Source organism: Rhinatrema bivittatum, chromosome 18 (genome assembly GCF_901001135.1).
Source record: "Rhinatrema bivittatum chromosome 18, aRhiBiv1.1, whole genome shotgun sequence".
Taxonomy (NCBI): domain Eukaryota; kingdom Metazoa; phylum Chordata; class Amphibia; order Gymnophiona; family Rhinatrematidae; genus Rhinatrema; species Rhinatrema bivittatum.
The window spans coordinates 38305264-38320500 of record NC_042632.1 but is presented as its reverse complement, the minus strand read 5'-3'; the positions used below and the strand labels follow the sequence as shown (position 1 = coordinate 38320500).

At 39.2% G+C, this 15237-nt stretch overlaps 1 protein-coding gene across 2 annotated transcripts in view; it reads right to left on the bottom strand.

Moving 5' to 3' along the window:
* The window catches only part of GRIA1 (glutamate ionotropic receptor AMPA type subunit 1), a 274216-nt gene extending 259496 nt beyond the window's left edge, over positions 1 to 14720 (bottom strand). The window contains exons 1-3 of one of the 2 annotated variants that reach the window (XM_029583868.1): positions 14580 to 14720; positions 14052 to 14281; positions 8939 to 9076 (exon numbers count right to left, since the gene is read on the bottom strand). In XM_029583868.1, the coding sequence (XP_029439728.1) occupies positions 8939 to 9011 (73 nt within the window). In that variant the 5' untranslated portion in view covers positions 9012 to 9076; positions 14052 to 14281; positions 14580 to 14720. Of the gene's footprint in view, positions 1 to 8938; positions 9077 to 10813; positions 11088 to 14051; positions 14282 to 14579 lie in introns of those variants that run through there. The other variant, XM_029583867.1, reaches the window with a different exon arrangement.
* Between the last annotated feature and the right edge of the window lie 517 nt (positions 14721 to 15237).

Sequence of the window (15237 nt, the reverse complement as noted above, 5' to 3'; positions counted from 1 at the left end):
AAATCCTGCACTCCATTGAGAATTAGATCTAAAATTGCTCCCTCTCTTATCAGTTCCTGAATCAATTGCTCCATAAAACTGTCATTTATTCCATCCAGGAACTTTATCTCTTAACATGTCCTGATGTTACACTTACCCTATCAATATTGGGGTAACTGAAATCTCCCATGATTACTGCACTACCAATTTGGTTAGCTTCCCTAATTTCTCTTAGCATTTCACTTTCCATCTCACATTCTTGACCAGGTGAACTGTAGCATACTTCTATTGCTATAGTCTTCCCCGACACACAAAGGATTTCTACTCATAAAGATTCAATTGTGCATTTAGTCTCTTGCAGGTTCTTTATCCTGTTGAACTCTATGCCATCCCAGACATAAACCACCACCCCGCCACCAATTTGCTCCTCTCTATCATTGCGATATAATTTGTACCCTGGTAAAGTACTATCTCATTGGTTATCTTCTTTCTACCATGTCTCTGAGATGCTATGTCATCATTCACTGCTATACACTCTAACTCTCCCATTTTACTTCTTAGACTTCTGGCATTAGCATACAAACATTTCAAAGTGTGTTTTTTGTTTGTATTAACATTCTCTATTTTCTGTTGGCAGAGATATATTGGAATCTTTTAGCTCAGGTAAATCTTTACTTATAGACACATGGACTACTTTTCTTATTATTGGAACCTCTCGGGATGCCCCAACTCTAATGCTTCATTATTATCCTTTGAAGATACCTCCCTCTGAACCATGCACCACTGAGCGACTGTCAGCTTTCTTCTTTGATTTAGTTTAAAAGCTGCTCTATCTTCCTTTTAAATATTAACGCCAGCAGCCTGGCTCCACCCTGGTTAAGGCGGAGCCCATCCCTTCAGAAAAGACTCCTTCTCCAAAAGGTTTCCCAGTTCCTTAAAAAACTGAATCCCTCTTCCTTGCACCATCGACTCATCTACACATTGAGACTCTGGAGCTCTGCCTGCCTCTGGGGACCTGTGCGTGGAACAGGGAGCATTTCAGAGAATGCTACCCTGGAGGTTCTGGGTTTCAGCTTTCTACCCAAGAGCCTAAATGTGGCTTCCAGAACCTCCCTCCCACATTTTCCTATGTCATTGGTGCCCACATGTACCACGACAGCTGGCTCCTCCCCAGCACTGTCTAAAATCCTATCTAGTTTTCACCCAAAAACTTTTAAGTTCTAAAATTTCCCCAAGTAGTACTTACTGATTCTAGTCAGCCCATCAGCAAGGTAATCATTTCCTCTCAGTGCTCCCACTGGATGGCTCTAGGTCAGTGCTTCTCAACCCAGTCCTCGGGGATATCTAGCCTGTGAGGTTTTCAGAATATCCACAACGAATATGCACGAGATAGATTTTTGCAATCATTGTATCCAAATCTATCTCATGCATATTTATTGTGGATGTCTTGAAAACCAGACTGGCTAGATGTGTTCCAAGGACTGGATTGCTATCCCCTGTGCCAGAATGGGAAGGAATATGTCTCAAAAAATAGAACTGGCACCAGTCATAAATGACAGAAAGGTACCTGGTAACCTCCTCCCGTGGACACACATCTTCTGCATAAACTACATTTACTATTAGCTGCAATTTCACAGTAAATAGGTGATGTACTGCATTGCCATTTGCATCAATTTGGGGTTACAAGATATTAAGGTAATAATTCACATCCTTACTTTACAAACCTGAGCACACTAGAAGGCATTTGCAGACATGCCAAGAATCATCCTGTAGTTGAGGAAATGCTGCTTTATTGACAAAATAGGGCCATGGTTCCATTTTCGTCTTCAAGGATTTTTATAGGTCCAGGGGTGGCCAATTTTGATCCTGAAGAGCCACTAACAGGCCTAGTTTTCAAGATATCCACAATAAATGCACATGAGATAGATTTTCATGTTCTGCCTCCACTGTATGAAAATATATCTCAGAGATATTCTATATGGGTATCCTGAAACCAGGCTTGTTTGTGGCTCTTGAGGACTGGAGTTGCCCACTCTTGCTGTAGTCATATAGTGGGATCAGTTTTCAAAAATGTTAACATGGTAAAATACATCTAAATCTGTGTAAAAAAACCCTCTTTGACAACTGCCCCTACTATGCGGGTAAAAGTAAGCCTGCTGTTAGCATTGCCAACTGGCTCCAGATTTTCAGGCAGATTGTTCCAGGCCAGGTTTTACCCCATTGCATGCAGAGACTTCTTTCCCCATTGCATTCCCTGAGAAAAGCAAGACTACAAGTCCATGCATGCTGGGGTATAAAACCAGGACCGAATCGTCCTGTCCTGAAAAGTTAGATTCAAATGGCAACTCTTGCTGTTTCACAGCATGCACGCTTTTGCCCACATAAAAACGGGACAGGGTTATGTCCGAGGGATGGGGAAAACACATGCAGTGATTTAATTGTGAAATCACCGCATGTACTTTCTGGCTCATGCTTTGCACCTTATTCAATGCAGACGCAAAGTCTGCGGCTACTTTGTAACTGCAGTGTGCACGTTGGCCTGGATTTTAGAATGGAAACTGTGAGGAGTTTCCCTTTCAAAATTGGTTTGCAGTGACCTGCAAGTTAGCCATAGAGTTCAAATATTATTCTCTGGTCATTGAATTAGTGGGGGAAATTAGTCATGTCCTTCAGCATATCAGTTCCTTCCGAAAATGGTATTTAAAATTACTTTCGAACACTGGCATTACAGCTGCTTTAGATTTGTGACAAGGAGTACATTTAGAGCTTGATTTACTATAGCTTTTTTTTTTCTTTCGTAGTCTGTAAACTTAGTAAATCAGGCCTTTGGTATGCCAAGTTCCTTTCTTGTCTCCACGAAAAACATTTAGACAAATTATTTTCTATAAAATAATCTGCAAAGATGCTATCTGCATAGCATCTTTGCAGAAAGCAGTCAAGCAGAGGACACTGGTATTGCTGCCTGGTAAGAAGTAAGCAAAGTGATGCCCATGCATCAATTTGCAATTTAAGAACATAGCTGCTTCCCATTTTCAAAACTATGCAGGTGGCTGCAACATCTGCAGGCGCTGCTATCCATGAACTTTGCACGCTCCCCTTTGAAAATTGCCAGGGGGGAAGTACACTCAGAGATTTACTCTTGCTTTTTCTGCAGATGCTTTTTTTCCTCTGTAAAATAGCATGTGTAGTTTTGAAAAAATGCAAAATTACATGCATCCCCCCAAAATAACCCCGCCTATGAGCCCACCTACTTTCCCACAGGTAAAACTACATGCATAGTTGATGCTCATGCATACGTTTACCGGTATAAAGGGTAAACAGCCTTCGGATAGACTATTTAGCTGAGTAAATAGCTTTTCAAAATTGCTCTCCCTATTATAAAGTCATGTCCAAAGAGATCTGAAGATAAACCAGTTTATCTCATTGCTCTATCAGCATCTTACTATTGACCTTAGTGAAACTGTAGGACAAGAGTTACATTCTTGGGCTTTGCTTGCTTATCCATATTCATTTTGAGGTTTCTTCACCTTTGAACAAATTTAATCTCATTAGGCCTCTGTTGCTTCTTCCTTTAATCTTCTATTTTTTTTCTCTTAATCTATTTTACTCTTTGCACATTTATAATGTTTAAATTAAAAGTGATCACCTTTCATCAGCAAAAAAGAAGGTGCAGTGACTAAGCCAAACAACAGCAAACTCAAAGTGCATATATAGCAAAGTTTCTTCTCTTAGTATATGGGGTATCAGCAAGCCATGTCACGTGTGGTTTCAAACCAAACCACGCCAAAGTTTGTTTTTTTTTTTGCATGTTTCTTATCAGCAGGTAAAAATGTCATTGAAGAAAATCACAATTCCATTCGACATCAGCTGAAATTTCATGAGCCAACTGCTTCAGGGGTTAAATGTTCAAACAGTACTTATCTGTAAGGCAGTCTTTATGCTGAGGATCTGCCTTACAGATAAGTACTGTTTGAACATTTAGCCCCTGAAGCAGTTGGATTACGAAAGATCAGCTGATGGAGGGCGGTATTGTGGTTTTCTTTAATGACATTTTTACCTGCTGATAAAAACATGCAAAATAAATACTTTGATTTTCGAAAACTATGGCCTCAGGAATGAACTGAAAATGAACACAAAAATAAAAGGTATTGACTAATTTGTTGATTTTATAAGGGATCAATTTTCAAAGGGTTTAGGTGCCTAACTTTGGGGAATACTTGACTAGATCTGAACGCCTACAGTTCACCAGGCACCTACAATTAGATACCTTAAAATTGGGCAGGGTAAGGTTGGAGAAAGTAATTGTGGTGGCTAGCTTAGGTGCCTAAATGTTGGAAAATAAATGCATTTATGTACCTCAGTTTTAGTCTCCTTAAACTGGGCACATTTTCAGACCAGAACTTAGGGTATTGGCCTCTACTTAAAATAGAAAGTTTTTTCAAACTATTCTAGCTGCTTTAAGTACATAAAAATATATATATTAAAGTAATTTAAATGCATCAACTAGATGCAGAACACTTCGGCTTAATGAACTTTCCATGTCACACTTTGCATTTTGTACTACTTGTGTTACTTGTAATATAAAATTTTAAATACAATTGTTTGGGGTATATTGTGCACAAATGCTAGATCCTATAAATGCCTGAGGCCAGTTATTTGTGCTGTTTGATCACTCACCTGCTAGCACTGTGAAAACCTTGCTTAGGTATCACTCAGTGAGATGAGGTAGGCTGGGTGGATACTGGAGGAGGTAACCAGAAGGTGGTTTGACTCTTGCCATGTACGGGGTGGATTCACTGCACCTTCTAACCAGTAATTCAAAGAATAAATATCATCACTAGGTCCAAAGAGAGCAACATGAGGAAGCTGCAAATTTGTCAGACTGTAGATATGGTCGTTGAGGTATAATAACGCATGACATGTCCAGATGTCATCCCTTCTAATGAGAATAGCAACAATGTTTGCATAATAGTACAGAATAATCTGAAGCATGATGTGACCCTTTGCACACATATGGCATAACAGTACCTAGTAGCTGGCAGGTAAGAGTAAGCAAAGGTGAGTTTGCCAGAGTTTCACCACCCAAATCACTTGTCTACATAGTAAAGTTCTTTTTTTTTTGTGCTGGTTCAAAATAGAAAGGTGAATCAGGGCTATGACCAAAGAAAACTGAATAGAGATGATAAATAGGCAAGTCGAGATTTTGAGAATAAACAAGTCTGTAATTTGCAACATTAACATAATTAATTCATCTCTTTCCTCAGAGAGGATGTTTGCAGCTTTCTTTTTCTTTTTTGTTTCTTTGCAGCTGGTCTTTTACTTGATTCATTTCCGAACTTGTGAAAAAAAAAAAAAAAGAGACGCCAATCAAATGCAAAGTGATTATCCAGCTCCGTCATAGACCCTGTCTCTGCACAATGCATCACTAGCAATGCTATGCTGTAGAAACAATTTGCATTGTGAATATTCCACACCCTCTAATTATAGCTTTTGCCAGAGAGATTTACCCAGAGTTCTTGGCATTATCACTGCAAAAAAGGCCCAGAAGTTCAGAAACAATATTAAAAAGACATTTCAACCCTTCGAATGTTGTACTCTGCATCAACCCAGTAAGGTTTGCTGACTAGAAAGAAGAGGCAACATAGATGCTCTTCTACACAGTACTACTATGAGTTTTCACTTGAATTATTTTCCTTGGGTGATTTTATATTTTTAAAATGGTCTTGGCCTAAAAAAAAAAAAAAAAAAGAATGCAACCTTAGGATGATTCTGTCAGGCACCGTAATATTATCTAACACCTGTATTTCAGCATTTCAAAAGGAGGAAAATGGCTGGAGAACTGGGAGATGTCTTAAATTCCCAACAAAATGCACTGCAGAAAGAAAACGTTAGGAATGAAAGCAATGACAAAATACTAAGTTTTTGTCAAAAAGTTGGGGCTTCCCTTTCAAAGAGGGAGAATAGAGAGCTTTCCAGATTATGTGTCATCTCAACTCCAAGTCAATTTTTCCCTTTGATGTACCTGAAGGTACTCAAATAGGTGATAGCTAATATTTTCATGCAGTGACTTATCTCTGGAGAACTTCCTCAATTTCATCTGTGTAGCAATGGTATGAGAGCTTATTTATTTTATTAAGTACTCATGATGGCTCTACTTTTAAAGGAGGGGGAAGCTTCCTGATTTTCCTTACATAATGCCCTGGGTTCAACAATGTAAAGATGAAGAGTAAAGATTGTTTATTTATGCATGCATTTGTACATTTTTATATGAATAATAATTCTAAATTAATTAAAAAGTATTAAACTCACACTATATAAACCCATTGCCCATCTTCATCTAGAGGGCTGAACATATTACCCATACAACTTGCCCTAAGCCTTCTGGTCTTGCCAGAATGTTCTACCTCATGTTTCAGGAGCACTAGCCAGGCATGGTACAAAAACGGTGGCACACATACAGCCCTAAGTAGAAATGAAAGTCATATGCCAGCCTACCAATCGTGCCATTACAAATGATTTTTAGAGGTGGAGCCTAGTCCAATAGATACAGCAACCTGTCATTTTGCAGCTTCTCAAACCCCAACATAACAATTACTTTCAAAGTTTTTCAGGTTTGACATGTTCATTTTCTAATACAGACTGGGCAAACAGTTTTTCTTATGCTTGCCTTAGTCTCCTCACTGCACATTTCATTTTGGTTATGAATGGGAGCAGTGCAACTTTAGATGTGTATATATATATATATATAAAAAAAAAAATGTTTGTCCTCACAATGCTACATTTTTTTATTCCATTATGACTGCATGAAAAATCAGCTGCTATAAAAACATGATTTATAGGGCTCTAATATTATCTACAATATGTTGTGAGTGATTTTTGAAAAGGAATTCATACTCTCCAAGTCTGATTTGTATATCCAATGACCAGGGTATTTTGAGAGAACCCTGCAGTGCATGAGTATAGTTAGAATGCTTGGTTGCTTTACGTGACCACTGGTTTCCCACAGAAATGTATTTGATTCACACAACAAACCATAAAAGTCCCATTAAAGCCAATGGAGTCAATGGAGGCTGTCATGGCAACTTACAGGTGGCCCCAGATTTCTGGTGGCCTTCAATTTCTCAAGAAAATGTAAAATACATATGAATTCAGTGTTCCAGAGTATGTTAAGATTGTGTAATGTAAATGCAATGTACACAAACATATTTTAAAGTGTATTGCTAAATTTACATAATATTATTGATATGCTATGTGGTCATAATTAGCTAGTTGGTATGTTCTATTATGCTATTTTAGAATATCTTCTATATCTTTACTACTGTATCAATTGGCTGTATTATGTCTATTTGCATTAACTCTTTTGTTTCCCTGTGTTTTCCCCTTTAGAGCAAAATATAGTTCATACATCACTAAACCTTTGGGACATTTTGTAAATCATATTCATATCAGAGGTTATTCTACTGTAGCTAAACATCATAGTCACCTAAGTTGCTCTGTGTGACTTTGCATTGTCTGCAGCTGCATATTGTGAATTACTATTTCATTGTAAATTTGGACCATCATAAATAAATATTGTATCTTGGTGAATCACACCTCTTAACTTTGATATTTACAGTTTTCCTCATGATAATTACTGACAACCCAGCTATTAGTAAACTATACTTAAACAAAATGGCTAATGCAACAATTGGCAACATATAGTGCCACGAAGCATGTTTTGGGAGAATCATGTACTTTCCATTCCTTTCCCCATTACTCCTAAGGAATTTAAAGAACTGTCAACCTACCAAGGTGGTTTTATTATGTAAAGAAATGAGGCCGAAATGCTTACAAGATCAACCACATACTGTGGAGAATGGGACTCCAGTTCATTTGATAAACAGTACTCCTCCAGAAACTGCACTCTGTCTTTTTTATTCTACTTAAAAGCACTGATTCCCTCCCTACCACTGCCACACACACACAGAAATGACAAGAGGTGACATTGCCTCTTATTGGTCCTTCCATCTGTGTGCAGTAATTCTTCAGAAGAGTAATTCTACCGCTGCTTATTCTTTGATACGGGCATGAGCGAAATAAGTGCACATATCTCCTAAGCATGCCTCCTTCAGGCAGCTGACATAGCAGTATAAGTGATAGTTTCAAAAGGTACCAGATTATCACTGCCCATTTCTGATGACACCGGTTCACCGTGCGCATTTTATAATAAGAAAAATTGTGTTTTCCTTAAGGAGGGTCAGACATTACAGTCTCTATCTTGCTTTGCATCAAATCATGACTAATCTTCCCTGATATCCTGACAACCATCCTTGGCACAGGGCACATAATATCCATATGGTAAAGTGAAGTTTTGAGGGAGTTACTTAAGATTGGGGCAAGCTATCTTCTGTCTGCCAATGTCAGAGGCAGGGCACCGGACTAAAGGGACTTTTGGTCTGCTCGGGTTTGGCCATTTTTCACTTGCCATGTTCTATGCACGCAGCAGAATAGATCAGGACAGAAAAGCAATCCTTGTCCCCCACTCCCCCACCAAAAAAAAACACTGAAAAGAACATAAAGTAGGAAGGAAATGAGGTGAAAAAAAAGTGAACTAAAATGGGCAACACAGTGCAGAGTGAAGAACCATCACCTTTCTCTGGAGTTAGAAGGGTGAATGAAATTGCCCAGGAAAGGGATCTACAGGGAAGAAAGGATCAACAGGTACAATGGTGGACTCTAAAAGTGGTAAATAAAGAAACCATACAGGATTTCACCATTCATTGGAAACTCTTAATTATACAGGAAGAAGTCCTAACATGCACAAAGCAAATGTCTTTCTCCGGGACTCAGCCTTTGGCGCAAGGACCATAATTCTTTACTTTTAGATAAACTTTGCATGTCTTTCACGCTAGTCAGGAAAAAAAGATGATCAAAATCCTAAGCAGAACAGATAGGAAAGTAAAAAATAAGCATTACTTACAGGTATAGGTCATTTCAAAGCTGTCACTTATATTTACAATGTCAATCTGGGGGAGCAATTTAGGAGGTTCCATGAGCTGAGACAACGCAAACCGAAAAGCTGCATGTTCTTGGGACTGCTGATTAGGAAATAATCCACCTAAAAAAGCAAAAGAAATAAGAACCAAAAAAAAAAAAGATGAGGTATTTTGAATGGATTCTCACTGCCACACTCTAGATAGGAAGTCTATTGGCAGATAAGTGCTTTACTCAGCCCCATAGCTCTAGGATTTTTTTTTTATTATTATTATTCCATGCCATTTCTATCTTTTTATTTATTTTTTTTTTATGATGGAGTAACTCCTCAATTAATTCTTTGCTTTGATACCAATCTGCACAGCTCTCCCCCCCTCAAAAAAAACAAAACAGCCTTATCAGAAGTGGCCTCCTGCACCAGTATAATAGCTGCTCAGAGTCAGACTGCACATAACCCGGATTGCAGAGCATTTATACTGACGTCTTCAGTTCCTTTTACTCTATGCATACCTGCACACAGTCCTCTTTATTAAATTGTTAGACTGGGGAAATCAAATGTGCATTAGCACAAAGGTGCTTATTATATCCGATGGTTCAGTGCAGAGGGGAGCCAGGGGATGGCATCCTTATATCAAGGAGAGCCTTTTGCAATAAGGAAGAAGTTTCTGTTGCATGGAAAATGCGAAAGATTATGCTTACAGGTGGCAGCAACAGAGCAAACTCGTCAGATTAAGAAGAAACAATGATGTGCCCCGGTGTGATAGGCAGGACAATAAAAAAAAAAGCCAAGGAGAGGCACCCAGCCATGCTTTGGGCTAAAAACATATTTTGCCAAGCACATTTATGTTCCACAACACGTTGCAGAAGCAACAGTGTAACTGCTGGACGGGTAGCCTCACAATTCGTACTGAAATTTGCAACAGCACCTTCAGGAACGCAAGCAACAAATACATATTTTCATTTTTCTTTTCTTTTTTTTTTTGCATGAGTAAAAGCAAAATTAACTAAAATCTTCATCCTTTAAGCTATTTTCATTAAATATGTAAGATGGAGGAGGGGAGGAGGAGGCAGCAGCAGCAGCAATACAATCCTTAATTATGCATCTGTGCAAACAGGAGCTGCTCTAACCTAATAGAATTCTGAGGATTAGCAAAAATTAACGCCATAGGAAACCTTTGCAGTGCCAGTGGAGATGAGAGAGGAGGAAAGAAAAAAAAAAGATTGCTATTTGCAAAAAAAAAGGTGGCGAAACGACTGCCTGGGAGCTAATGCAAAGAGACAAAACTGCAATCGAGAGTGAAAAATAAGCCAAGTCACTGAAAAAAAAACAACAAAAAAAAAAGAAAAAATAAGACAAAGAAAGACGAGGGAAGGATGGCAATGCTACGTTCACTCGACCATGCTCTGAAGTCTCAACAAAAGACCAAACATTTGCCAATTTGTATAGCTTGCATCCCACACTCGCTACCAAGTCCCAGCAGAGATGCCCGAACTGCCCTCCCCTCCCCCCCTCCCCAAACAAAACAAAACAGAAAATGCATTCTTAGAATCCTTCCTCCATGTTTAGCCCCAATCCTTTTGCATTTCTCAGAGAAGAAAAAAAACATTAAAAGCTTTTCCTTGCAACAGACATCAGTTGCATCATTTGCAGGCACTTTTCCCGTCCTTTGTGTGCAAACGGCTTCCCGCTTCCCATTCCCAGCCTATTCCATACATGCAATCCGGCTCACGATAGACAAGAGATGCTTAGAGAGCATATGGTCCTCTTCCTCCTTTGCAAGCAATGGAATTTGCTCTGGACCCGACGCCTTTGCCCACAGGCTCTAACATGCCTTGAACAGTCAGCAGCCATGAAACTCACCGATCTGGATATTGCTGGGGAAATTCACCCCTACCACTGCCCCTAGAAAGCTGGTGCAGAAGAAGGCAAAAATGTGCTGCATATTTCCTTTTGCATTGGCAAAGAAGAAGCTTCCAACTTCCAACCATAGATTTGGATTGGGGGGGATTTCTTTAATCTCCCCCTCCTTTTTTTGTTGCTGTTTATTTTTTTTGTGGGGGGGAGGAGGGGGAGGGGGAGCTGTCTTCGTGCTCCTGCACCTTCTGTATTATGCGTTTCTTTCTCTTCAAATCCAGCACTTAGGATGCTGCCTTAACATCAACTGACAGCAGGATTAACTGAGCACAGAGAGAGAGAGAGAGAGAGAGCGAGCGAGAGAGAAAACCCTCCTCATTCACACACATATGCAGGCGCGCGCGCACACTCACACACACACACACACACATTATGCACTCCGTCATGCTAATGTCCCCTTTTCTTTTGGTGGCTTAGCAGTTGGGTAGTACTCTTCCTTTCAGGTTCTTCCCCCCTTAGGGACCACTGCTTTGTCACATTGTCATTGAGCGTAATGCTCATCTTTATATTGCTAATGCCTTCTCTTCCCTTCAACAGCAAAGGCATCACCCCTGGGAGTTTAAAACAATGTGGTCCAGCTGCCACTTATTAAGTTTCAGTAGATACGGGCTCAGCTCTTTGATCTCAGATCGACATGTTTCTTTATCTAGGTTGCTTCTCCTCGCAAGCAGAGGCTCTGCTGCACTGCATATGCATTTTTTTTTTTTTAAGGGACCGCATTTCAAACCCACTTGCTGTCCCAGGAACTGGAAAAGGGCCAAGGAGACCTTTGTGGAAAAACGAAATGTGGCAGCTTTTTTTTTTTGTTTTTCACTTGGATGTTTAATGATCCCCCGTTAACCTCTTCTTGTCCTCTGCTTTTCTTTCCTTTTTAGTTCATCCTTGTTTTGAATGAATGCATGCCAAGAGAGCGAAGAAACTCAAGCTTAAAAGCCTGATGGGATGACTTCTAGGGCCTGTAGGGGAGTCAATTATTCAATAATTTTATATATAAAAAAAAGGACTTCCCAGCACTGACCTTGAGTTTTACTGGGTTTCAGGAATAAGAGAATCTATTACGATGCACAAAATATTCATTCGAGCTTAAGACATCTACATAAGATCTAAATTGGAAAAAGATTACAATAAATTGGACAAGGGAAGAAAATGTTTTGGAAGGGTCAGCCTGTTCCATCTTTAAACTCAGTCTTCTCAAGTACTGTAAAATTGTTTAACATCTTGTGGAATGATTATTGATCATTCCTAGGCTTTTTGGCCAATACAGGATTTTTAACACCCATTTCAGTATAATAGTGGCCATTTTTAAACCCCACAAGCAGCTTGCAGGGCTAAGAGTGCTTTGCACCTGTGGGTTTGCAACTGAATTTTCAAAGGAAAATTCCTCAGGGAGTTTCAATAATATTTGTTGTTGGAAATATCAGGACTTCTCTGAGAGGGCATTTTCAAAGGCATTTCCAAAGGTAAATTAGTGTTTTAAACACTTTTCTACCCATGGAGATGGCTTACAAAATTGCCCACTCAATATGTGGGTAAACTTATATGCATACAGCCTATTCACTCATAAGTTTACCTGGACTAAGTGGAGGCACTTCTAGGGGTGGAAATGGGGAACAGAGTTTCTTCTTACATACGTATTTTTGCATTTTCAAAAAGATGGGTATAACTTTCAAAGAACTCTATGCGGCCCCAAACACGTGGGTATATGACTTCACAGAGATCTGCTACAGTATTTTATAGTTCACATGTATCAGATATACACATACATGCAATGATTTGAAAGAATATATTTCAAAGCAAGAGCATTTCCTTCCAATTGTAAAAACATGCACATGTATATTTTATGCACAAAATAAAACACAGGACTTGCTTATGTGAAACCTGATTTATGCACACAAGTCAGTATATTTAAAAAAAATGCACAGGTAATTGAGATTATCAGTTTTCAGTTCCTCTACTAGTTCATCCAGTCCTTTTCCAGGTTATTGATATCCTTCTGGTTCTTCACCCAGACCTCCCACCCGGCCAATAGCACACAATAAACAAGTTTGATATCAATTATGCCCGATAATTAGCAGATATAAAAATATGTGAGTAAGTTGCCAAATGTAGATATGTGTCTTATAAAATAGCAACCTATACACATAACTATTGACCCCACCCTGGAACACACCTAGAGTGCCCTATATTTTTGCACATATATGTGCATACAAAATGCAAAGTTCGTGCGTACTTTCAATGTTTATAAAATTGCGATTAGACAAGAGCAAGCTACGTATGTATATGCTAATTTTTAGGTGAATTTTAAAAGCCCAGCATGTGCCAAAACCAGGAGATGCACGCACAAGTTGGGGCAGCGTGCACCAAGCGGATTTTAAAAGCCTTCTGTTTATGTGCGTATCTCCCGCTGTGTGTACAAATTACAAAAAAGGGATGGGGGCGTGGCCATGGTTTAGGTGGGATTGGGCCTGGCCAAGAGATGAGTGCATAAATACATGCACTGGTGCACGCTGGGGGTGCCCTGCCACATCATTTTACTTCTGTCATGGATGACGTGTAAGTTTTAAAATAAAAAGATTTAGGAAACTCAGCAGGGTTTTAAGGGTCAGGGCTAACAGGGTACAAGGGAAGCTATTAACCTAGGAAGGTTTGGAAGTCTTATCCCTTAACTAGGTTAACTTGGGAAATGATGAACAGCGTTAGCGTGTGTCCCTTGCAAAAGTTTCCCACATGCAGTAGATATGAGATTTGTGTGCACATCCATTTAAAATTGAGCACACATGTACGTACGTCCAGGTTATTTTATAACATGTGCGCATATATGCATGTATGTTATAAAATGAACACATCCCTGGGTGCAGGCCGACGAATGTGCACACACGTGCGCCCGCACACTGGTTTAAAAGTTACCATCTTTATGTAAGTAACTGGTTTAAAAATTCACTCCTGTGTAAATTGTCCTCAGAATTTTCTGCGCACATATTAGCAGATGTAATTGTGTGTGGGTAAATTTAGTGGAACACTGGTGCCACTTACTTATGTTTTTTGCCACCTAGTTTAGAAAGGCTGTTAAAATCAATTCTCCCCTCTATGCTGTCTTTAGACTTTTGCCAGTGTGTGCAAAATGCGTAGGAATGATATCCACATTCTTTTTTTATTGCAACAAACACTTATAAAGGTTCAATACCTTTGATAGAGCCAAAAGATTAGCATTACACATGATCAGTTCTTCCGAACCGATTAATGCGTCTGTTCAGTTATGTTCCACTTCCTCGGAATTCTGTCCTCCTCGTGCAGTAATTCTAATCCATTTTATAGATCACATACTCCATGATGAACTTCACAATAAGCATAGTTTCTTTGGCGTTGGGTCTCCTTACTGGAGTAGGAAATTCCAGATTTGCAAATTCGTTCTCCCTAGGACATAATAATATTCTATGAAGGAGATGGTCTTTCAATTGTAACATCACAGACCTTATGCAGGCAGGTATCTCTCTTCATGTCTGCACTTTACACACCCACTCTGTCTCTCCCTCTTGTGACTAATTTATGAGCATGCTCAGAAGGCCCAAGCCATACCAAACTAAACTGTGGTCAAGGATGACCAGAACATATCATTCAAAAGTAACTAGGATTACATATAAATCCTACAGTACTGGTAGGGTGGAGGCAGAGAAGAGACAGAGAAAGAGGAAATTTAAAAATCTGGACAAACCTATGCTTAACATTCTTCATATTTGGCCACTGTAAGTAATGACTTCAGGCCTAGTCTCATCACATCTGAAAGAAACATGGTTATCAACATATCGAACTCATATCAACAGTTTAAAACACTAGACTCTCTTCACTTGAGTATTTCTGCAGCACATATCTACAAACAAAATTAAATCTTCTCATATTACTTCATACAGCATTAATTAAATTAATTACTCTACTGAAGATGCTCAATTTCCCAGTCCTTTTCACCAGACATGGCACTGCACCTGAATGGAAGCAAGAGCATGCCATAATAATGCTTGTAGAGGCTTACTGGCCCGATGGGGAGGCTAGTTTCAATCCTCAGGTCTCATTTGCTATATGTGATCAATTGTCAGCTAACAAGAACAATAACTTTAGCATTTGAGTTGGAGGTTTATACCACAATCCTGGCAGAAACCAGACAATCATTAAGGGATGCGTATAGGCATTCTTTCATTTCATTTTTTTTCTTGAGTATGTTTTTTTTAAAAATTTCATTTGTTTCGTTTCTTTTTGATAATTTAAAATGAAAAAAATGCAAACCACCAAAAAATGTATTAAAGCAAAAGAAAAGTTTTGTAAACGTTGCATCAGTAGCCAACCCCCTCCCCCCCCCCACCTCCAGACACACACAC